We start from the raw sequence: 24,484 nt of genomic DNA, 5'->3' as shown, positions 1-24,484 counted from the left end.
AATCTTAACATGATACAGACCTCACAAAACCTTTCCCTTCCACATCTTGGGTAACTATGATCTTGAACTTTGGAGCAGTATTTCAAGTCACTTTCAACAGCCTTAGGATGCCATACAACAAATTCCACAGTAGGCCAAATAGTTTCACCCTCCAAACACTGGAAGAGATAATTTATTAAAGTTTTCACTGACTGTAAAAGTGTCATTCATAAATTAGCATTTTTAACAGCAAATCACAAGCTTTGCTTGAAAATTCATTATGGTGGTGGTTTGTTTTACAGCACAATACACACTAGAATCCTTCATGGAAGGAAGTTTTTAAAACCACACCACAAATCTGAATAAAACAGTGGAAACTCTTCCCCTACGTTCCAGAATTTCCTGCTTTCAGCTATAGTGGAAATCCATTTTCACTTTCCAGATTTATGGATGGGCAAGAGTGAATGGGAATCAGTGGGTAATAATGCAAAGAGTTGACACACCACATTTCAACATATTACACAGGAGGAAGAATGCTGGTCTCCTCAAGACAAAGTGTTGGAGTGAATATAACCATATTAAATTCGCCCAAGTCAGTTTTGTAAATGTTGGAAATGGAGCATACATAGTGGTTTGCAAAGAGCCCAGGCAGTAAGTGTTGCACACCTTCCCTAACAGGTATCAGCTGGGGAAATAATAAAAGCATCTCATGTTGGGCCGTGTTCACTGAATCCCACTACCAATGCACATACTCTCTAATAATGTTACTAGAAATAGCAACAGACAATCGTCTATCAAGTCCATGGATAGGATGGTAAAGTGCCTGAAAATCCTCTCCTGATCCAGATGCTTCATCCAAAACACAGAAATCCCTGAAGAACCTTTATAATAACTATGCTAGCCAGGATAATTATAACCTGCGGCAGAACAGCTCTTACCTTAATGCACGGAGCCATTAAAACTTCAGCTCACTCTGGATTTCAACCACTAAATAAACATAGAAGCTTCTCAGGTAGAGCCAGAATGAGTTAGAGGAGCAGATATGTTCTCACACCTTCAAACACTGACTGGTGCTGAAAGTCAGTCTAAGTTCAAGTCTTTTCAGAACGGAACCAAGTAGCAGCTGGGGCTCCAAATGCTCATTGATCTATTATGGTCACCCACTTCAGGGTATAATATTGGGAGAGTCACACAAGCTTGCGGCTCCCTGTCGTCTCCTGTTATGATCCCGACACCCAGCAACATACACACTTCGAAAAACAGGTTCGATGATCCTCTGCAAATCCATTTCTGCAAATTTCAGGCCACGGGAAACCCTTTGTCTTCTCCCATTCAGCACGCTATCCCAGCGGGCATAGGGATTCAAGTAGCTCCTGGGGAGGAGAAACCTGCCTGTTTTCAGCTAGCTGGTCCGCAGATCAAAAACCCAATCCAGATTTTAATGGAAGCACACAACTCTTTGGTCAGCATAAGCTGTCAAAGCTGCTCAGGCCTGGGGCGTATCTGAGTGATAGCTGCCCAGAGTATCTGCAGCCTAGCTCTCTTTCCTATGGCTAAGATGACCACCTCAGACCATGTTATTATGCAACACCATCCTCCCCTTGGATCTCCTCATCTTCATCCATTTCCGTCTTGATCTGGGCCACACCTAGGCGGTACAAAGTATCCCGGATCACCACCTCACCTGGCTGGCAGCTTTGTACAATCTCGTGAATCTGCTTGTTCACAATCTCACGGCTGGAGAGGAAATCCATCAGGCGATTATAAAGATAATAGTGTGTTGCGTTGTCAAAGGTTATAGGCCTCTGACGGACGTTATTGGTTTTGCTGTCATTGATGGCTGTAATGATAGCACCGTAGGGTTCCAGTTCCCGGCAAACGGCGAGGGAACGGTACTGAGCTGTTGCGTCCCCCTGAGTGTTCTGCTCTGTCCCGGTGTGAACCACTCGTCGAGACGCTGATTTGGTGACTGGATGCTGAACAGAATGTTCAGCACTGGTCATATCTACATTGTAGTGTCTGTCAAGAAGTTCTGGGCAAGACACAAACTGATGAAAGAGAAAGGGGGGAAGTTACCTTTCATGTATTAGAATAATGTTTGCAATTTCCTCCTTCAGAAGTGCCTAAGCAATAAGAGAAATATCTTAAGAAGAGTCAGCATGGTATGATAGGGGCAACCAGATCTGAACCTCTAATTAGTCCAAGACTCTTTGAGTAAATCATATACTTTAACATGCTCAGTTCTGCATCTGTAAAGCAGGAATAATAGTTGACTATTTCCACAGCAAGACAAGTGTGGTATGGACCAAGCTATGGACTAAGATATAAATAAAAACTATAAGATATAAAGCATTTGAAATTGGACATACATTTGTATTCATATTTATGTACATAACCCCATCAGTGAGGAAGAGGGGAGGGAGAGAAAAGCCCAAAATTATTGCTTAGAGAAGTAATACCAGTTTGGGGCCGATTTTCCTACAATGAACAATTAGGATAAAAATATTACTGCTGTTATTATTGAATTCCTTAGACGTCCTTCACCGCAAGGTTCCCAGGTTATAGCAATGTTAAAATAAGTTTAACACATATTGGGCTGTCTTTCTCATTCTTACCAATTTGCATGACCTTCTATTTGTTGCCTAACTAAAAACAAATGAATTCTAAAAACACATAACACAGAGAACCATTTCTCATTGAAATGTGTTGCTTAAGCCGACAAACACTGAGCTGGACAAAGGGGAGTAGGAGCTAAAAAGGAAGGCAGAAGAAGACTGCAGAGATAACTCAACTGTAGAAGTTTAACACCCATACTGTCTGATCAGAGTAATCATATTGCTCAAAATTAGACCTTAATGAAGTGACAGTAGGCAAAATAACATCAGAAAGATATATGCCTTAGGAAGTTGTAGCTCATGTTATTTGAAAAACAACTCCTGGCAATTCAGAGTCCCCACCACCTTAGCATCTTCTCTTAAAGGTACCTCTTAAGAAGACAAGCCTGCCCTTGATTATGCACTAGCTTTGAAAACAGTGCACTGGCGCAAGGCAACTAACCTTTAATGGCTCCATGGGGTCAGAGAAGCAGCCCTGGTTCCTCCCCCACATCTGAGCAGTCAAGTCAGGATAGCAGATATCTGCACACAATGCCACAGAGGAGGCCAAGTCTACCACATAGACTGGTGGCCAGTGGCGTGAAGAGGCCAGGAGGTCCACGTGGTCCCGGGGGCTTTCCCCCCTCACAATGTATTTTGAGCCACACACAACCTGGGGAGATAAAAAAGTGTAATTGATTTGGTGCAATGAACTGGAAGATAAGGAAGCACGTCTCAGGTTCCACCTGAAACTTCTCAAATGCTGCCCTGATAACTTAAGCCTCTCTTCAAATGAACAACTTGAATTCTACAGAGGAATATTCAGTCTAAGTTTCTCTCTAGGGTGACAGTCAAGAAAAGAGCATGGACTGTCCTGAGCATGTTCCCTGATCCAGAGACTTATGAATAAGCTATGGTTTGTTGCAAAGGGAAGTAGATGCAGCAATCTTGGGATCTGCATGCTCCTCCTTCTTCTTGGGGAACCGTAAGGAGGAGTTCAAACCATGTTATGAAACAGGCTTATTTAAACTTACTAGTGCAATTTTTAATCCTTCTCACCTGGTGTGGACAGACTTTGTAGACTTTCCCTCCAGTGAAGTGTGCTGGGGGCTGACTGATCTGTGTCCCATTCTGTACAAAATCATATAGAGCCAGAAGAGAAAGACACAGCTGCTCCTACGGAATATGTCACAGAGAAAAATCAGCATGAGAGAGACAAAACAGGAAGACAAAACGTGGTGTAGTTATAAGTTCATGTAAAGGTTGCAAGAGTCAAAATCCCCAGACTCTCCAGTTTTATTTTTTCATGAAATACCTTATTCCCATCACAGCCTCATATTTTTAAATGATATATTCTCAAATAGATTTTACCATATTACCTCCAGGAAGTGTTTTCAACTTGGGAAAACATTTGGGTGTTATTTAAGCATTACATACCCACAGGTCTCAGAGCAGTTACAACATAAAATCACAATATAAAAACACAAACTACATTATAAACATAAAAACAAAACAACCCAAGAAACCCCCCCCCCCAATATTAAAAGGGCATTGGATGTGACTCTGCCAAAGGCTTTGTTTAGGAGGAACATTTTCACCTGGTGCCTAAGGGTGTATAATGAAGACTCCAGGCGAACCCCCCTGGGGAGAGCATTCCACAAATGGGGGGCCACTGCAGAAAAGGCCCATTCTTGTGTTGCCACCCTCCAGCCTTCTCATGGAGGAGGCACATGAAGAAGGGCCTCAGAAGAATATTTTGAGATAAGCTTATAGGCTATGTTGTATTATCAAGAGAAGCCTCTTTTTTTGGCATTATACAGACCAGCCTTCACCAGCCTGGTGCCCTCCAGATGCAGTCCCAGCCAGCACCATTGTAGTCCAAAACATCTGGAGGACACCAGGCTGGAGAACGCTGGTCTGTATAATGCCAAAAAAAGAGGCTTCTCTTGATAATACAACAATAATACCATGAAGCTTCAAGATGAATTGCACAGTACTATCATCAAGCCTTTTACTTTTCCAGACATACTGAAGTGATACTATATGCTTCTGTTTCCCTCTGTAATTGAATCCCAAGAGGACACGGAAGCAGCACACACTTCAAAAGTCACAGATTGCTATGTGCTTACAGAATACCTCCATTACCTTTGAGTCCTCTGCCTCCCAGGGAACGCTGCACTGGGTCAAGAAATTCTGCAATTCTTCCTCACTGTATGAACCAATCTGCTCCATTTTACAGGTTTCGTCCTGAATCAGCCTCACTAGAACACTTGCATTACCTAAAGAGCAAGGTGTAATTCTCACTTAGAAGAGAACATTTTAATTAATTCTACAAATAACAAAACAGTCCTTGCCTTGCACCAGAAGACAGTAAGCTAAGCCACTTCACAAATTCTGAATTCCTAGAATGACAGACATCAAGCATCTAAGCTGAGCACCAGAAGTTGGCAAGATGAAACTGAGGGCACAAGACCTTTGTCTGAAACAGGCATAGGCAAACTCGGCCCTCCAGATGTTTTGAGACTACAATTCCCATCATCCCTGGCCACTGGTCCTGTTAGCTAGGGATGATGGGAGCTGTAGTCCCAAAACAACTGGAGGGTTGAGTTTGCCTATGCCTGGTCTAAAAGGTCTTCCCAGTTATGTGGTGCTCCATAGGAAAAAATGATAATGTTTAAAACATTCCTTACACCTTAATGTGGCCAACATGAAGCTTCTGCACGCAGGCCAACCTAAGGGTATTCTAGCAGATGTTGTACCAATGTGCATAGGCTCTATGGGCACAAAACAGGATAGAAAGCGTAAAAAAAAATTATTGCTTCCCTATAGCAGCTCACTGTGGGAAATATTTTTCCAGAAGTGTTCATACAGAGTTGGCATTCTACTCAGCCCTTGCCAATTCCATCAGCCTTTTTAAAAGCACACATTCTCAAGGCTAAACTTCCTGCCTTAATGCTCAGTTCTTAGTGTCCCTTTGGACACCATATAAAGCTACCATTCCAGAGAAACAAGTTACCTGGCATTATATGTGCTTCAAGGTTCTTCTCTCTCTCTGTGTTGACAACCACGGTGCCCCTCATCAGTGGTGGGAAGAAGGGGGAGATGATAGAGGCATCAAACTTTGTGATTGGGATGCTGGAGGGGAATGCCACCTGCTCTATCACTTCCGTCTCCATGGTGGACCAAAAGTCTTCCACGTTTACTTCACTAGAGGCCAAGAATTCTGGCCAAGTAAACTAGCATTGGAAGAAGAGGGGAAGAAAAATATCAACCAATAACTTAATTTTAAGACAATTATATGCCCTAGTCAACTCTACACACAGAAATCAATTCTTCTTTCCGCTTTGAATTTCACAGTATCATTAGCTCTGGGTTGTCCCAGTACTCCCCACTCACTTCTCCGAACTTCTGGAAGAGGTTTGCGGAAGAGAATGCCCTGAGAAATTTTGCTGCGAATTTCTCACTTTCCTACTTTGGAACAAACAAGGCTATAAACTGAGCCAGTACATAGTAGCACTACAAACAAATACAACAAGCAGCAGAATTCAAGGTATGACTGGAGCACGTGACGCATGCCTAAGATAATCTACCTCAATATTTTTCAGCAGCAAAACGTTTTCCACATTCCTCTGGGCTATTTCAACTTTGGGTGCGATGCCACAGACTCCACAGATCATATCGTTGTAGTCCCGGACAGTGAGGCACTCAAAGGCCCAATAGCCATTACATAGCAGTTCTTCGAGCTGAGTGAGCTCCTCAGTGCTCAGGTTTCTCTCTAGGGATAAAAAGAGAACCATTTAACTAGTCTGGAAGCCTCAGACAATCGTCATCCCTAAGAATGGGATTTTGTGGGAAGGACAATAGAATAAATGGTAATACTAAGCTTGAAGGAACATACTTCTGCGCTGCCTATTTTCCAGCTCTGTACTCTCACTGGAAAGTCTACTTGAATTACAGTTTACCCAGAAATTTTATCTGAGCAATGCTGCTCCCTTTAATTCAGGTACACTGCGATATTTCCACCTGTGTAGGTCCCCAGAGATGACAGGGAACAGAACAGGCTATGTACTCTGTATGACTGCCTTATTGCACCCACAGCAAAGGTGTGTCGGGAAACAGGCACTGCTTCCTTTCCCCTGCACTCCAGTTGTAGCTACACCTACAGCGAATCCAACACATTTCCAGAATATGCCACTCACAGGCATAGTGCAGTATTCAACTAAATAATTGTGCTCACACAAGGCTTACCATCAGCACAATAGGACTTTCCCCTTTCTCCACATTCTATTGCATAAAGAAGAATACTTGCACTGACACAACAGTCAGACACAATGGCTGGGAAACCATGGCTGAGCAAAAAGAAAGTCAGCTTAATTCAGTAACTTTCACATTCTATTCCTGGAAAAGCAGAAGGAAAAGTACCCAGTGATCAAGTGAAGGCAACTTTACACTGCCAGCAAATCCCTATCCAAAGATGTCAGACAATCCTGCTGGGTAGGTTCTGTAGTCTCATCTTCTGCATATTTTGGGACACAGGAAAAGCATTCATTCATAGTCTTTCAGCTGACATCATACCAACAGGCCCTTTTGCCTATAGTCCTGCATAGCTAAAATACTAATCTCTCTTACAAAGCCCTCCATTCCACAATAGTCAGCTGATTAAATAAAGCATCCAGGTAATCTGCTAAAATAGTCCTTGATTTGCCACTGTTTTCTCAAGGAGAAAATGTTAAATGGTGGCTAAAAACTGTTGACTCAGCAGTCACAACTGCTGGGTAAATTTCTGAATGAGTAACAGGCGTTTTCACAAGCTCATCAAATAAAGTGCAGGGGAGTCTTAATTTGAAAAGAGCTGGTTGGAAAAAGCCAATTACTTTAAACCCCCTCACAGAAAAACCATCCTATTTCCAAGCAAACTAAGGGTGAAAAGCTGTTGGAAAAGAAGGAGAAAGAGAATTATCAATACCGGTCTGCTCCTGCACCGATTCCAAGATGCTGCTGACTGCCACTTTAGGATCCTCTCCGAGTTTAATATGATTTCTTATTGTAAACAGAAGGTCCAGGCTCACCAAAAGCTTGTTGCCCACATTAAACAAGCCTACAATTGAAAACAAAAACAAAGACAGCTCTTACTATGGATTTAGAAATTCAGAAGATAGCTCAGGTCCCAAGTTCAGAAACTCTGTTCACATTCAAGCACACAGCACAGCCTCATGAAGAAGAAACACATAAAAATCACAACAGAAGAACAGAATGCACATGACACACTTTTATACACCCCCCTTTGAAACTTAGGGCTCCAATATACTAGTTTATTGATACAGTTTCTTACCGGTGTATATATCATTGAAGCTGTGGAGAGCCAAGCACTGCACATTCACGCACACCTTGAGCTGAGCAGTGACCACCTGCAGCCGATTAGCTGTCAACAACCAGCACTCTTGAGGACCCGCAAGAGAACTATGACAATAGAGGGAAAGGAAATTGATTTCAGTTTAAGAAATACCAGGAAAGACAGAAGTAGGATCAAACGCTTAGCTGAAAGTAGTTACCTTAACCCCTTCCTGGAAATCTAAACACAGCCTAAAACACAGGTTATCTCCAGCTGGAGGGGAAAGCCACCCTGATGGTGTGTTTGAAGTGTATTTTGTGGTTTCATATTTTGATTTTATTCTGTGAATTGCCCTGAGACCTCCAGGTACAGGGCGGAATATAAATTCAATGAGTAAATAATAAAAAATCTAAATAATATTTGTTTGTTCACAAGCAACAATTTCATACCACTGAATATAATAAAATTTCTAAGCAGTTTGCCAATAAAAAGACAACAGTAAATATTTTCTTAGAATCAGACTAAAAACAAAAACACAAATGTATGTCACAGATAAAACTCAGCATAAAAACTGCAGCCAGATTTGTCTGCTTCTTTATCATATTTCTTAGTACATAACCTGTAAATAGAACAAATGATCTAGAATCCACAATAGCAATGCCTCTTTAGACAGCACCTCCACCCTACTATGGCTACATAGATGCAGAAAATCTGGATGTTCAAATCACACTTCATTTTCTCAAGGGGAAAAAAAGAGAGAAGGAAATATAATTCTAGTTTCAGGACCTGCGGTATGTCTGGAGAAAGTGACACACAAACATAGTGGCCAATAGCCTTACCAGTCCTGGTAGACTAGCTTGTCCATGTGATTTGATTTGTCAGTTTTGCTCACCACCAATGAGGCACATATGACTAAAATGCAGGTGCTACACTTTACTTACGATTCGAAATGCACAAACTGGTTATGAGAGCAAGGAAAATTATCTTTTAAAGAGCAAGCCCTCTAGAATAGGAGCAGGGAACCTGCGGCCTCCAGGTATTGCTCAGTCAGAACCCACCCATCCCCCACCTCAGCCACAGACTGACTGGGGCTGGTAGTACAGTGACATTTGGAGACACGCCCCCCCCATCTGCTTGAGAAGAATGGCAATCAATGCAATTCTTCACTCACTTTGGTCCTCCTTTGAACAAAGGGCTGCTACAGAGAAGGCACTGGGATGATGGAAACTCGTAATAGTTCGACCAAGAGGTCTGCTCGATGGTGACCGTCTCCTCATTCATATTGGACAGGATGAGCCGCGAACTATTGAGTTCATGAATCAGCGCAAAAACATCAGCCAGCTCTGATTCGTTCTCCGGTATCTGTATTACTTTGCGAAGAAGCTGTAAGGTGGACTGACGCTGGACTTCTTTTTGGGACTGAATTAGAGGCTCACTGGTGTTCAGCACATCTGCGGGGCTAGAGGTGACCTCCTAGAAAGAAAAATTCGTTTTATCTGCCAAGATGTTTGTGGGTTCGAAAATGATCTTATTTTCTGCTATTTATGCGAAGACTAGACAAAAACAGTGATTTGGTAATACTCTCAAGGGCGTGCTGCACCCCAGCTCAAACAGAAAGCCTGACTGCACAGGGTTCCCTATTGCAGGGGAGTTTCTAACCATATTCAGCCAAACACAATTAGAATCTCCCTGCAGACCTTTGCACAGAAATAGTTTAAGGCTAGGAAATGAAGGGGCAGAGCTGCCGCCCATGAGCCCACACACCCCTACCCAGTTTGAGCCCTCAAATATTCTTTTGAATACCTAAAGAAGGCTAAGGTCAACTGTGGAAGAGTCCACACACTCTCACAGGTGTATGAAGAATGGAATTCAGTGCCATGTTGTGTCGGATCAAGCATTTCAGCTTGCCCGAAAGAAGGATCCCTTCTTCCCTCCCCCCACCCCAGTTATGGGGATCCTCCTGGCCTCCTGAGTGCCAATTTGGGATTAGTGCAAGGGGGGGCACTGTGAGGGAAGATAGGGGAAGCCCTGTTGTGCAAGTGGTAGCCCTGGTGCAGGTCTTCCACTGATAGGGTTTATTAGGTGAATCCCACCCGAAATGTGCAAACAGTCTTCAATTATTAACCTGCTGCCTGTTAACTACAGAAGGTCTGAGAAGTGCAGCTTCAAATTTAGTACATCAAGGAATTGGAAATTAAGTACATCAAGGAACACTAGGGGGCTCTTTAGGATAGTAAAACAAAACACGCTTTGCTTTAGTGAATTTACACCCCAACAGTGTGTCAATCTGCAGTGCAGTGGTACCTCGGGTTAAGTACTTAATTCGTTTCGGAGGTCCATTCTTAACCTGAAACTGTTCTTAACCTGAAGCACCACTTTAGCTAATGGGGCCTCCTGCTGCTGCCGCGCCGCCGGAGCACGATTTCTGTTCTCACCCTGAAGCAAAGTTCTTAACCCGAGGTACTATTTCTGGGTTAGCAGAGTCTGTAACCTGAAGCATATGTAACCTGAAGTGTATGTAACCTGAGGTACCACTATATTAAAGTTGAAGGGCAGATGGGGCGGGGGGAGGTGAAGAGACAGCTACAATGAAAACTTAATTAAAAGGGGAACAGTTCAGTGTTTTCCCTTAAAAGACCACTGCAGAATCACAGATAATTACACAGCACAGCATTTTAACCATGGTTAAAGGTTCAGGAATGTGGCACAATATCAGACAGTCCTTTCCGAACACTCTCCATTATTGCATGCAAATTGTACCATCTGATTTTATCAATGGTAAGAGTTAGCTCATCATGTTAGCTGATCTGCTAACCAAGATTTGTAGCCAGCTTCAAACTCTGATTAAGAGCTTACCCTCAAAGTAGTTTGCCAACTAACAGCGCCAATAAAATCCTGATCCATGGTTAACTCTTAACCAGCAGAGACAATTCATAAATGAGAGGGGAGGAGCTAGGAATGGAGCATGTGATCCCAGCACGCATCCACAAACCCTTCACGAAGGTTACAGTTGCAGCAAAGCAACAGCACAGAACAAAGATTTTACAGAAAATGCAGATTGCACAACTCTGTCACTTCATATCAATTATGCTAAGACTAGAAGCAGCCCAGAGTATAAATTATTATTATTAATATTATTATTATTCCCCCTTGAATTATTTTCCAGAATTTTTTTCCAACCCCCTGAAAGTCTCCAAGAATTCTTACTTCTGCCCCACCACACACCCCTTTTTACAGGAAAAAGCCTTATTTTTTATATAACATAAAAACCCAAAATAAAAAACCCACAGCAGCCAAGGAATTTGTCTTCCCAAAATTAAGCCTACTTTTCTCTCGCTTTAAACAGCACTGAAAAGTAAACCAGAATGATATCAAGAACTAATAGCTATAAAATGTAGCTTCAAAACACATTTGTCATACAACCCAACTAGTTAATTTTACTCAGAAGCAGGTCCCACCACATTCAAAACCACAGGCCAATAGGAAAGAGATTTCTAGAGTAGTACACTCAATTCTAAGGAGTAATAAAAAACAAAACACCAGCCACAACTCACCAGGGATTTTGCTGTTTTCTCAGCCCTGTCTTTGGCAAGATTGTAGCCACAGCTGGGACAGATCCTTGGTTTGTGCCGATTAGTGTATATATAACTGCAAGAAGGATTCTTACATTTCCCTCTGCCACGTAAAGTGGCCAACCCCAAGTCCTACAAAGAAAGACAGACCAAATATTTATCCAATCTGCTTTACATGTATCAGGAGGATACTAGACCTACAGAACTTGCTACACTACCCACTTTCCCCTGAACACATAAAAATCAGCAATGGCATTGGTCACCATACCAACAACCACCGAAAACTGTTTGCTTCAGTATTAACAAGAATTATCGCAACCATTTAGCTAGATGATGTTCAAGCAAACATAACAGGGTTAGGGTTGGATGCTGGTTTTGATGAAGGGGAAAACAGAAGCAGAATTCCATTAAGATGTCATGGAAAACCGTGTTCAAAAGAGATTAACGTCAAGTAAGATAACAACCTGTACACTTTCCATTTCACTGCACTACTATGAACCACCAGCGGGTGAGAAGTGAAACCCACACATGTTCTCTGACTAGAAGCTGTGATGTTTCAGGGCAAATCAAACTGCAAATGCTTATGAATGGAAAGGGAGGTAGAAGCTGACCTAGAAACCAGTTCATATGGGGCTGTGCAGTTCAAAGCATGGGCAACACCACCTTGTACTTTCAGTAGAAGTCAGCTAAAAGTCAGTACCAGTTAAGGAAGTTTATACAACTAAACCAGCCTCAGTTCTTAGCCAGTTCCTAAAATAAGAAGTTTCAAAACTTTGACAGTATCAACCACAGCAAAACTGTGGCCTACTTTTAAAAACAGACAAGGGGTTCTCATTTGAGGAAAACCATGCACCTGGTAACAGAAAGCAAAAGAGAGAGAAAAAGCCACATATTGCATTCTCCTGAGATGCTGCAGTGACAAATGATTCTCACCAAGGTTACAGTGCAGCTGTACTTATAGGAAGGGAATACACCTGGTTTGACCTCCACCACTTTGACGTGAGATGCTGAGCTGTCTGTGCTGCCACGGAGCTTTCGATGGAGATCAAGGAGGCAAGAGAAAAATAAGACTCAAGTCATATGCACTGTTGGAAATTCTACTAGGCTGTCATCTGTACCTAACATACTTCTGATTATTTCCCTCCACATATCACCAGAATACCAGTCTCTACTTTACAGCAAAGCCCTCCCAAGGCAGCTTAGATACCAAAACAAAATTTGAAACATCTCATGTCAATAAAAGCAAATCATTCATATGCTTTACTATTCATTTTCACTCTTCCGTAAATATACAGCAAATTGCTGTCTGAAGGCCAGTTTGTACTATGCATGGCCTGTAAAATGCATCACACAGAGGAGCACAGGAGCAGCCTAAAACTTGCAGACAGAAGGCAACCCTAGCATTTCCCCATAATTAAGCCTAACATTCCCATAGGTTATGGTCTGCATAAATAGTGAACAAAGGCTGAAAACATATGCTTGAACTCGAGTAGGCCCAGCTCATAGAACTGTCTGCCACAGAATTGGGGTGGATGGATTATGTGAGCAGAGTTTATTAATTATGAAGTCTACACACAAATCTTACAATTCACACCACACATGGTGAGAAGGTGTAAGCAAAGCCAAGTCTTGTTCCCAGCATGAACTGGCCTTGAAACGACTTCACTAGCAATAGAACAGGCCAGAATACACACACACACTCTCTCTCTCTCTATATATATATATATATACTGAAATTTCCCCTAGAGACCGTAATAGTGTAGCAGGTCATACCAGGATGGGGAAAGGCCAGCTCAAACCCCCGCTCTGCACTCTGATCCAAACACATCCTCTCAGTCAAGCTACCTTGTTATGAGGATAAAATGGAGGGGTGGGGACTATGTATACAGTCTGTGATTCTTAGAGGAAGGGTGGGATTCAAGTGCAAAATAGATAAATAATAAAGCAATTAAAAAGATTACACAGTATCACATACGCTACTGAGTATTTTTTTTAAATTTTAAGAAGCATTTGCAAAGTATAATGCAAGAAGCATTTCCAAGCTCCTGAAGTTCATGCTCATGGCCCAAGGAATAGAAATCTGTAGGTCAGAGCCTGATGTTTGCAGGATAAGCCGCATGAAATTAAATGAGTTATGTAAACTAAATTCCCCCCCACTTTACATGAAAAAACTGAATTCTGTAACATGCTAACAATTACATTCATAGACAATAGAAGAGCATGAATTTAGGCAAAAACCACCATTACCTTGTGCTCTTCAACACTGGGTGGTTGCAAGGGAGACTGGCCCAGCTGCTTCAGAGTGCTAGGCTTCAGTCCTGAGATTCTTACACAGGAGTTTTTTTCTTAAATAAAAAACAAGCATGGAACATTTAAGATATGTGAACAATACACATCAATATGTTGCATTTTACCCTGACTGGTCTAGCAAATGCAGTGTGGGATGTGGTGTAGCAAAATCACGTTTGAATCTCAAAGAGACCAAAGCACAAATGTGCAGGCTCTCTTTTCTTACAAGCATTTGCAAAACTGACAGTCCTGGAAACATAAAACTGCTTTGATGGGAAATCACAATCCAAGCCTTCTCACCATTAAGTGGCACTCACAGTCACACCCCGCCAGCATAATTCTAGGTACAACAATTCATTTCCTGCCATTCAGAAAACACAGTTTCCCTCACCACACACAAACAGTAACCCTTGTTTTACCATTGTTTGTAAATGGCTGCCTGCAAGCGGGCTGCTCTGTGTTGGTTTCTCTTGCCACACCGACAGGGGCAGGCAAAATTGCCCTCGTGGGTCTCGCTGCGGCCAGCAAGGAAGGCTTAGGCTTGGGTTTGCTCTTCTGCTCCTGCCCTTTGGGTGCAGTGCCAAGAGCATCAGCTCTGAAAAAAGAAGAAACGCAGTTGAGAATTCCACAGTTCAGCTATGCCAGCGGCAGTCACAACCTGCTTGAGAAGCAAGGTAATTTACAAGGCTTGAGAAGCCTTGTAATTTATCTGAGGCTTGCCATCTGTCAAAAAAGAGACACTAAAATATAGATAGCATTGACTCAAAGGTGTCAATACAAGCGTGCTAAAAGAGCTGCTCTGAAAAGCCCGGGAGGCAAAAACATCCTTGGAGCACACCAAGAAAATCATTTGGAGCCAAAAGTGTAATTAGCAGTGCAAGACATGCAATGTCTACATTTCACTCAAAATCGACTTACCCTGCTGGATGTTTCGTGGCAGAAGCTGGATTTGAAAGGGAGCTGGCAGCACTCGCTACCTCTACCAATGCCTGTGCCTCCAGCCCTTCATTCTCCCTGTCCTTCTGTTCTAATAAAGGCTCCGCCTGTACAATGCCCTCTTGAAGTTGAATAACAGCCGTGGTGCTTCCTTGCTCCTCTGGCTGCATGTTGTTTGCAAGGATGTGCGCCTCCGAGATGATCACTTCTTCCCATTCTGTTTCCTGCACCTGCTGCCCAGAAGGGGCAGCATTCAGAAGCTGAGTAACTGCTTCGGAGCTCTCCAGCATAGATTTGGAGGCCCTGTCGTGAACCACAGCCTGACCCAAGGCTAATGGCTGCTGACTTTTTTGGGGCCCCAATGTTTTTAAAGGCACACTGGAAGTTGGCTCAGTTCTGCCTTTAGGCTGCTTCTCCTGAAAGGCAAAGCATATTCAAAGTCAGCATCACATATACTTCATATTGTATCAAAATCCATTTAGTAAATAATAATTGGCAGACATGGAGAATGAAAACACAAAATTCTCCAGGGATGAAAATGTGAAAAGAATATCAACTCATCAAATAAGTTGATGTGAGACCACGTAAACAAAAACAAACAAAAAAAGGATTTCTTTCTTTGAGAAATTCAGCTAATTTTAAATAGGTAAACTTACTTTAAAAAAAACAAAAACCTTTGGAACAACAGGAAATGCACACTGATTCCTGATTTCATCAGGCACTAGTGCCTTGGGCTTTAATTTGTATTATGGATTATATATTTTTATGTGCATTTAATAGGTCAAAAGGAGGGATATAAAATCTTTGAATAAATAAATAAGAATGGTTGATCAAGGTTGATTAAAAGGAGTTAGAGCAGAAAGCAATGGCTGATTTCAGTTTATTAGACCCAACTCAGCCTGAGATAGAAAAAGGACACCCCAAAGAAATTTTCCACTTGTAGAATTATGAAAGTAAGGAAATTGCTTTGAGTATTTTTGACAGTATGGAGTCAACCCTATCCACATACTTCTTGCCAAGAACAAAGGCTCTGAAGAGTCACCATTTCAACAAATAAACCATTCCATAGCCTTACTTACTTTATGCATTAAAAGCCAAGAATAAACACAAAAAGTGAGGTGCAAGGTCACATTTCCTACAATCTGAAAACATACCTTTGGGATCCATTTGCCTCCCAGAAAGTTCCCACACATTGGACATTTGGGTGGCTTGTGTCTGGTCACGTATGTGAATGTACAACCAGGGTTGGTGCAATTCCCATGCCCTCTGCGGGTGTAGGTAGTTGTCTGAAGTGAGAGGGTATGGATTATTTTGCTAGAACTACATCACAACTGGAAGTTTCCTTCCTATCATCAAGCATATTCAAACATCATTAAAAGACTGCATCACGACAGTAGCATAGAATCACTCTCATTACTTCACTTGGATCCCTGTTCTGCATGGCAACTAAGGCAGATCATTTTACCCAGAGTTATCGGGTTGATAAGCCAGCAATGCTGCCATTTTCACTTTTGATGATACTAAAATGCTAAGAGTAACTTTAAAAACAACCCCCCAGCTCACATTCTGTAATTCACACAAAACAGTTGTCAAAAGTGACCACACAGACAAAAAGAACACACAGATGCATACTCACAGGCAGACATACACACACCCACAACTGTTCTAACCTCACCAGCAATGAAGGTTGTTGTTGTTGTTTTAAAAGAATTGTAGCCTGCTATTGGAGGCCTTTTCCAAGCCAAATTATGGCATGGGTTGCATTTTCGGAGGAGTCACAGGTGAGGAGGGCAGGATTAACCCTCATCACCTCATCACCTCATGTACTGTATGTTGCAAAGGTTCTGGGTTTAGACCCCAGTGTCTCCTGTAAAAGGACTGGAAAACCCAAAGAACTGAAAATCCAGAGGAACAGTAATATTCTAAAAGACTGATTGTCTGATTCACTATAAGACAGTGGCTTAGTGTGTTCTAGACCTAACTAAAAGCAATGCATGAAAAATGAAGAGCCTTTCCAAGAGAGATGGCATCAGCGCTTCCTTTACTGACCAGTTTGATTGATGTTGGATTTTCCAAAGCAGAATGGGCTGACAGAGGTAGCATAATGAACTGTGCAGTAGGCATTGACGAATTACTTTCTTCTCTGTCCTACAAGAGAAGAGAGAAGCACGTTGCGTGTGTTTTCTATGTTCTAGCAATTTTACTGCACGTCCTCCCCGCCCCATTAATATAAAATTCACAAAACACAGTATGCCAAAACAACAGGGCAGTGGTAGTTAAGACCTACAGATGCAGCCATCTTGATCTGTTCAATAAGTTACTGGATAAATTTTGTTTTGCAATTATTCAAGAGTGTGACCAGCAACAAGAATAAGGCTGCAATCTAGGCAGATTACATCAGGTATCTGTCCCATTGAACCAGTGGAATTTATTTCCCAGGAAAAATGCACTGGATCACCCAGTAAGGAAAGCCAAGAGGAAAAAACTTTCAAAAGCTTTACTTACTCTTCTGGTCACCACAGCTACAACAGAGAGACCCTCTGAAGGCTGTGGTTGGGCCACAGCATTGCCCCCATTGGAGGCATCCGAACTGTTTACCAGGGTCTCTTCAATAACCATGCTAGCTGCTTGATAGGGATAGCCATCGCTTACTTCCAAAGAGGCTTCATCCAGGAGAACATCTCCAGCCCCTTTGTGTGCATCAGGTCTGACATAATGAGACAAGATCTCCGATGCAACAACTTCTTCTATTGTGTCTGACTGAACAAATGAGGCTGGGTCTTCTGAAACCCCTTCAATGGCAATGCACTGCTCAGCAATGCCAATGTGGCTGGAATCTACAGAGAGGATGTTCTGCACAGTGCTGTGGGAAACACCTGTGACATTGGTAGAAGCTGTCAGTCCTTCTGATGCTGTTTGGCCCTGGGTGACGCAGAGTTCCAAGTGCTGCTTGCTTCTCTCCTCCTGGAGAGAGCCTTTGGGGATAATTATGTAATCTGAACGCGGGAGGATTTTACGGAAACCTGGAATGTCTGGAACCACAGCAGTCAGGGAAGACAACTTTGAGTTCTATGGAAAAGGGCAAACAAGGGGCATGAGGACACATCAGTTTGGCTATTTTAACGCATTCCTGGCATATCAAATAAGCCGCAAAAGCAAAATTCTACCAAGACTTCCTTATCTGTAGCAAAGCATACGGATAAGGTATGCACACATACCTCAAACGTGTGTGCAGTCATTTCAGAAACTCAATGAAACTTAGATGCTCCTCCATACTAAAAAAAGTTATTCCTGGCTACCTCTAAACACAGTACTGTGTAAGTAGCAGAGTTTAGAAAAAGCAAGTAAAAGGCCATGATGCTTAAAGTATTTATTTCTTGCTGGTTTCGATATATAGCAAAACATAATATTTGCATGCTAGTAGGTGCCATGAAAGGAAGCTACTTAGGATGAATTACCGGGTCTAGACCTTCTTTTTCTAATTTGGCCTTCTCCAAATAATAACTCTTCTCAGCCACACTGAGCAGCTTCCAACTCTCACTGATCTTCTTGTTAATTTCAGACTGGGGAAGATGTGGGAGCTCCTGCTGAACTTTCAGGTATATGTCATAATAATATAGAAGGTATGCAGATCTGGAAAGCAAGCAAATACCAGACTTTTACAGCCCGTCACAAATTACAGTGACAGCAAACAAATCCACTTAACCCGGACCACCAATTACAGGTTTGCTTTAAAATAAACATTCAGAAAATAAAAAGGTGTTTTGTAAAGAGATACACATTAAGACTGAAAGAGGTATTTGGTAAACAACAGTCCAACCCTATACATGATTACTTGGAAGCAACTTCAGTGGGAGAATTTGGAGGTCACACTAAGCCATAGATGAGCATGACAAAGATGAGCCACAGTGAGCGTTGAGTTTGCATCCTCCGCCCTCCCCTCGTCACTGTCCAGGAGAAGCTTTTGCTTAAACATGGTTTGTTTTGTGATCTAGAGCAACAAACTTGTGTTTTAATATTAATCATGTCATGATTTTTCCTGAAACAAGCCAACTTCAAATTGTGGGTTAGGAAGCAGGCTTGTTTAAAGAAAACTATTGTTCTTTTCCCTCTTTAGTTCATGTGTCCATTCCTCTTTAGCTATGTCTAGAGAGAAGTTGTCTCCCTCTCAACTTTGGTCACCCAGTCAGAAAACTAACAATAGGATAAAAAAGTACTTCTTCCACACAACTGATGACTAATTTTTAGAATTAATCATGTGGGGATGGCCAGTAAGATGGCTTTTAAAAGGATTGGTCACATGCATGGAAATCAGCTCTATTGCAGGCTAAATGGAACCTCCATGTTCCTATGCATTATTTTTCCTGCTGGATATCTGCAGATTTACATCACTGGTGAATCCTGTATCATGCAATGCTTTCCCCCCTCCCAGCCCGAGTCCTGGATTAGCAAAGAAGAAAAGCAAGAAGCTTCTGCACATGAGGCCTTTATTTCATGCCTGTCATGATCATTCACAGAGCTAGAGTTGCCATGGACCCAGTCACAATGAGGGGCTTATTCCATGTAACATAAAGCCTTAACTTTCATACCCGGTCCCATTCAATCTACTATTTCAGTCCCAAAGCCCTTCATTTACAATATTATCTGTTCTGGCACTCAGATGAGTACTGCAGGAACTGAACCCGAGAAAAACAGAGGAAATGACTGTGAGAGGGACAGAATGAGTGTTGGCAAGGGACTGTCTGACCTAAACTCACTTTTCTTTTCACGCCTAAGAAGAGTGCAAGGGGCATCCAAGCATTTATTTACAGACCAGCTAATACATTCTCTACGCTACTGTAAACTGTTCTTTTACTGTAAACAAGACAAGAGTTCTCTCAAGTACTCAAAGAGTTTGAATTATTTCTGAAACAAACTTAGTTTTCCCACCACAAATTTACAAGGCACACTACATTCCTGCTAACCTTGTACCTTCAGGGAGAGATCTAACATAGAGCAAAAGGGCATCTGCTCAGGCAAGGAGGATTCTCCTTCCTTTCTTTCACCCCACTGGTAGGGCTCAAGCTCCCACAAAATCTACTCTGAGGGGTTGGAACAAGGTGCTAGAGGAGGTTTTTTTTTTTTTTTGTCTCATTGTGCAAGCAGATTTGCTTTGCACAAGCAGGTGGACATTACTGGGTGTCACTTTAAGTTCTGGAACAAATCCAACACTTTAACCTTTCCTACTGATCTTATAGCAAAAGATATCCAACTTTTCAGATACACTGGCACTGTCTTATCTCCAGTGGTGATGATGTTATGTTTTCGATTAAGATCCATGACAGAGTGATTTCTATTCTCAGCCCTAAGGCTCTGTTGATTTTTCTTACCTCTTTACAAAGAAGACCTGCTTTACTGAAATATTTAACTAGCTAACAGAGGATGAGTGCAGACAAGTGCACAGAATTCAAGACAGACTAGTGAGTGGACTAGCAGAAAAGGGGTTGAGTATGTGCCCAGCAAAGAAACCAAATCACTGCAAAAGGAGGAAATCCCCCTCTTCTCAAGGCAGAAAACTGCTAGAGGAGGGATGGAGCTTTCTGGCCCTCCTCTGCTGCCCATCTCGCCCAACAGACTAGCAAAAAATTTTGCAGGCTAGTTACTTTTGTGGACTTCTACAAAGCTGTCATTTTTGGAAAAGGAATGCACACTAAAAAAAGTTATCTTAGATGGAAAGCTCTTCGTACGATATACATCCATTTAGGAGGGAGATATCACCCACCTGGGCTTCTTAGTCTTTTCCCCTTGATCTCCAGGACTTCTATATTTCTTCTTCTTTTTAGATGGCACCGGAGAAGCAAAGGTGTATGTGCTTTCTATTTCCTCCATTACTACAGTAACTTCACTGCCATCATATGGAGCTTCCATTGCTATGGAAAAATTCTAAGAAGTTATACACTCTTCAAATCATTACTGGTCATAAAACCCTAACAATCATCAAAACCCTAACAATCATCAAAACCCTAACAATCATCAAAACCCTAACAATCATCAAACGATCCATGCTGAGTTTGAACTATTGCTTTCAAAACATAGTACAGAAATTGAATGTACTTCTGACATCCTCCAGGCATTGTGAGATCTAAATGTCTCTTGAAACTGGACACTCAAACTGAGCCCTAAGCAGCTGCCACTCAATGTATTGAGAGCATTTGTAAAATAAGCCTAAAGCTATTTCACACACAATTGCTTCGTACATAGATGTTACTTATTACACGTTATTCTATTGCATGCACATGTAGCAAAGGTACATCAAATAGCAGGTGTACAGCACGTGCACAGCTGCAATTGCCTCATGGGTGTAAATCATATGACAACATACATCCAATTACCCTACATAGAAGTAATAAAATTGCTCTGTTTGAAGCAGCCCTTAGAATCTGAACTGGTTTATTATGGTTGAATGTTTCATTTTAAAAAGTGCAGCTGTTCATTCATGAATACAGCAGCAAAACAAGAGAGACTTTAACATGAGTACTAAGTATGGTGATTTGTAGTGCACTAAAACTTTGAAATCTGCCCCAATAGTTTATGGGTTTTTTCTGCCCAGTAACATGTTTAAAGCTTATGTTTACAGTGGCTCCCTTGAAAAAAAATAACTAAATGATAATGGTAGTGCTTTTTTATATTAAAAAACGGTGCCGGTATTCACCATGAAGTTGTTACACTACACCTTTAACATGGGGGGGGGGGGGAGGTTCCAGTACTGTGTACCCTTGAGTGCACCCAGAGAAAAAGTACTGGACAATGCCATCCTATATACATGTAATTATATTCAAAATAAAAAATTAGTCTCAGTATATAGCTAATAGTTACATAAAGGAAGGATATTTACACTAAAGTCAAGAGGGCCTTTCTCTGTAGTAGCCATATGCAAAAGGAAGTACTTGCCTCAAACAGAATTGTGTCCCCACTTTGTTTTTATAGAAGCCTATCTACTTAGGAATGTTTCAGTTGTCCCATTTTTAGTTGAAACAAACACCAGAGCCTGTCTCAAAATATTAGAACCCAGAGCCATCCAATGCAGTCAAATAGTGGGAGATTCAAAACAGGCTATACCAGAGTTTTTTTCCAGCTAGAACTCACTGGAACTCAGTTCTGGCACCTCTCAGGTGGGTGCCATTGCAATTATAAGAGAACAGAGGAGGCATTCGTGGTGAGTACCAGCACCTCTTTTTCTAGAAAAACAGCACTGGGCAAAACCTTCCGTTTCAGAGTGAAGCATGAACTATGGAATTCACTACCACAAGATGTAGCACCGGCCACCGACTTGGCATGCCTTAACATGTGATCAGACAAGATAAAGCTGTCAAGGGGTATACAACGCTCTCCAGTATCAGAAGCAACACTTATTTATTTAACAGAATCCGTTCTGCACTTAGATGTATAACCGCAAACGGCAGCAAACTACAAGAAGATGCAAACAGCGGGCAGGTGCCGCTGCGCTCAGCTGGCGCTTGTGAGCTTCCTGCCAAGTCATCTGGCTGGCCGTGCGAAAACAGAATGAGGGGCTGGGTGGGCATTTGGGGATGCGAGCAGCAGGGCCCCCAAAGTCAGCCCCCCGCTCCCCCCGATACCCTCCTGTCAGCCCACAGCCTTGCGGGTGGGGACTCCACACTCCACGCCCCGCTCTGCCGGCGCTTCTGCTATTGAAGGCGAGAGCGAGGCCGGACTTGCCCTGGCCGGGACTCACTTGGTGTCGCGGGACGAGCCGCTCATACGAGCCCAGCAGAGAAGAGCCCCGCCGTCCGCGCATACCGGGCAGCCACGGCCAGGCCGCTTCGCTCACGCCTCGCGAGGAAGCCTCTCAGCGGAGCCCGGCACCTCCATAGCTGTTCAACGCCTTGCTAAGAGCAGCTCCAGAGCACAGCTTTAAGCACCAGCGCCGTGCCGGAAGTTCTGCTCCCGAGAGTTCTTCCTGGGTCTATAGGTCACCGGGCCGGCGAACGTTCAGGCGAATAGGCAGGCCGCGGGCGAAAACCATAGAGTTACGGTAACAGCGGGAGGGAGGAGGGAACCGAGGGGCTATCTAGGAGAGGAGAGAAGGTTATGGAGTTGAATCGCGCCCCTTGCGGGAGGGAGGTTTGTTGGATGCTCAGGGCGTAGAACTAGAATCTTGGTGCGGCTGTAAAGGGGCAGAAGTCGTGGTACTCGAGGGCGAGGTGGTTGCTCGCCGGGTGTTAGAGTTGTGGAGTTGGAAGGGACCCCGAAGGTGATCCAGTCCAAGCCCCGGCGATGCAGGAATCTCAAATAGATCATACACGACAGATGGTCATCCAACTTCAAAAAACCTCCAAGGAGTTCACCGTCTCTTGTGGGTGTTTATTCCACTGTCCAACAGCTCTTACTGCCAGAAAGTTCTTCCGGATGTTTAGTTGGAATCTCCTTTCTTGTAGCTTGAATCCATTGGTTGGGGTCCTAGCCTCCGGAGCAGGAGAAAACAAGCCTGCTCCATCTTCCATGTGACGCAACAAGATCACAAAAGGAATAAACCCACTATTAGCTATTCTTAGTGTTTTATGCTTGTGGCACATCTAGGCAGCAGAAATAAAACAGAAAATGGTAACATCTCTTTTTTTTTCATCCTTGCACTATATGAGTGGTTCAAAACACTAGAATCATAGAGTTAGAAGGGAGCTCAAATGTTATCTAGATACTCATGGGTGTAACCAAGGGGGCCAGGGAGGGGCAGCTGCCCCCTCCCATTCAATAAAATTCAATAAAAATACATAGCAAAGTGAGGTTCTGCCCCCCCCAACAAAAGATCTGCCCCTCCAACAAAAATCCTGACTACACCCATTTATTTATTTATTTATTTTATACAGCATGGGTAGGCAAACTAAGGCCCGGGGGCCGGATCCAGCCCAATCGCCTTCTAAATCGGCCCATGGACGGTCCAGGAATCAGTGTGTTTTTACATGAGTAGAATGTGCCATTTATTTTAAATGCATCTCTGGGTTATTTGTGGGGCCTGTCTGGTGTTTTTACATGAGTAGAATGTGTGCTTTTATTTAAAATGCATCTCTGGGTTATTTGTGGGGCATAGGAATTTGTTCATTTCCCCCAAAAAAATATAGTCCCGCCCCCCACAAGGTCTGAGGGACAGTGACTTCCTGCTGGAAAGGTTTGCTGACCCTGATATACAGTCTTATACCCAGGGGTCTCAGGGTGGTTCACAGAATGAAATCAAGATATAAAACCACAAAATACATAATAAGAATAAAAACGACCCAATAGCCCCCCCCCCAAAAAAAAACATCAGATCAACCAAAGGCCAGGTTAAAAAAGAACGTTTTTGCCTGGCACCTAAAAGTGCATAATGAAGGTGCCAGGTGAACGTCCCTGGGGAGAGCATTTCATAGACAGGGAGGCACTGCAGAGAAAGCCCATTCTCGTGTTGCCGCCCATGTAGGTACTGCTGTAGTGGGGTATGGAAGCCTGATGGTATTGCTAAGGAGAGAACAGCCCATGGGTGAAGTGTTGTATCTCCACTGCACATTGTCAAGTCACATCTCATTTGCTTTTGCAACCCTGTTGAACATTTCCTACAGTTTCAAATTGTTCCTCAGCAAAGTCCACGTCATTGGTCCAAGGCATTGTACATGAACATGAATCTCAGAATTTGGGCATTTTCCCACATGCTTTACTTCTCTTCAAATGACATTAGTGCATGGGGCTACTCTGTTTTTTGTTTTTGCTGTCCTCCCGCCAAGTAGCATAACACTGCACAGATCAAGTAGTGC

General features: G+C 42.8%; 1 protein-coding gene across 2 annotated transcripts; it reads right to left on the bottom strand.

Moving 5' to 3' along the window:
* Positions 1-139: 139 nt before the first annotated feature.
* HMGXB3 (HMG-box containing 3) lies at positions 140-22,745 on the bottom strand. Of its 2 annotated transcripts, none has more exons than XM_083487958.1 (20): positions 22,435-22,745; positions 20,464-20,611; positions 18,161-18,335; positions 17,208-17,771; positions 16,752-16,850; positions 15,857-15,988; positions 14,685-15,118; positions 14,186-14,361; positions 13,725-13,822; positions 12,411-12,509; positions 11,460-11,609; positions 9,077-9,378; positions 7,906-8,033; positions 7,540-7,671; positions 6,164-6,348; positions 5,590-5,809; positions 4,719-4,852; positions 3,633-3,749; positions 3,037-3,246; positions 140-2,027 (listed from the first exon to the last, which is right to left on the bottom strand). In XM_083487958.1, the coding sequence occupies exons 2-20, from the start codon at positions 20,607-20,609 to the stop codon at positions 1,560-1,562; spliced, it is 3,969 nt and encodes a 1,322-aa protein (XP_083344084.1). In that variant the 5' UTR covers positions 20,610-20,611; positions 22,435-22,745; the 3' UTR covers positions 140-1,559. The 2 variants fall into 2 exon arrangements, with proteins under 2 accessions (XP_083344084.1, XP_083344085.1); XM_083487959.1 differs by having other exon boundaries at positions 20,464-20,686; positions 20,728-22,655.
* Positions 22,746-24,484: the final 1,739 nt, after the last annotated feature.

Source organism: Podarcis liolepis (genome assembly GCF_965112155.1).
Source record: "Podarcis liolepis genome assembly, chromosome: 2".
Taxonomy (NCBI): domain Eukaryota; kingdom Metazoa; phylum Chordata; class Lepidosauria; order Squamata; family Lacertidae; genus Podarcis; species Podarcis liolepis.
Note: the sequence above shows the minus strand (reverse complement) of the source record. Positions and strands in the feature narration are given on the sequence as shown.

Bases quoted from the DNA above. Each gene is read 5' to 3' on its own strand.
- HMGXB3 (XM_083487958.1), bottom strand. From the start codon at position 20,609: ATGGAAGCTCCATATGATGGCAGTGAAGTTACTGTAGTAATGGAGGAA. The intron at 12,510-13,724 runs GTAATGGTGGTT...CTCCATCGAAAG, and splicing joins CCAGTGTTGAAGAGCACAAG to CTCCGTGGCAGCACAGACAG. The intron at 4,853-5,589 runs GTAACTTGTTTC...CTTGCTCTTTAG, and splicing joins TGAAGCACATATAATGCCAG to GTAATGCAAGTGTTCTAGTG.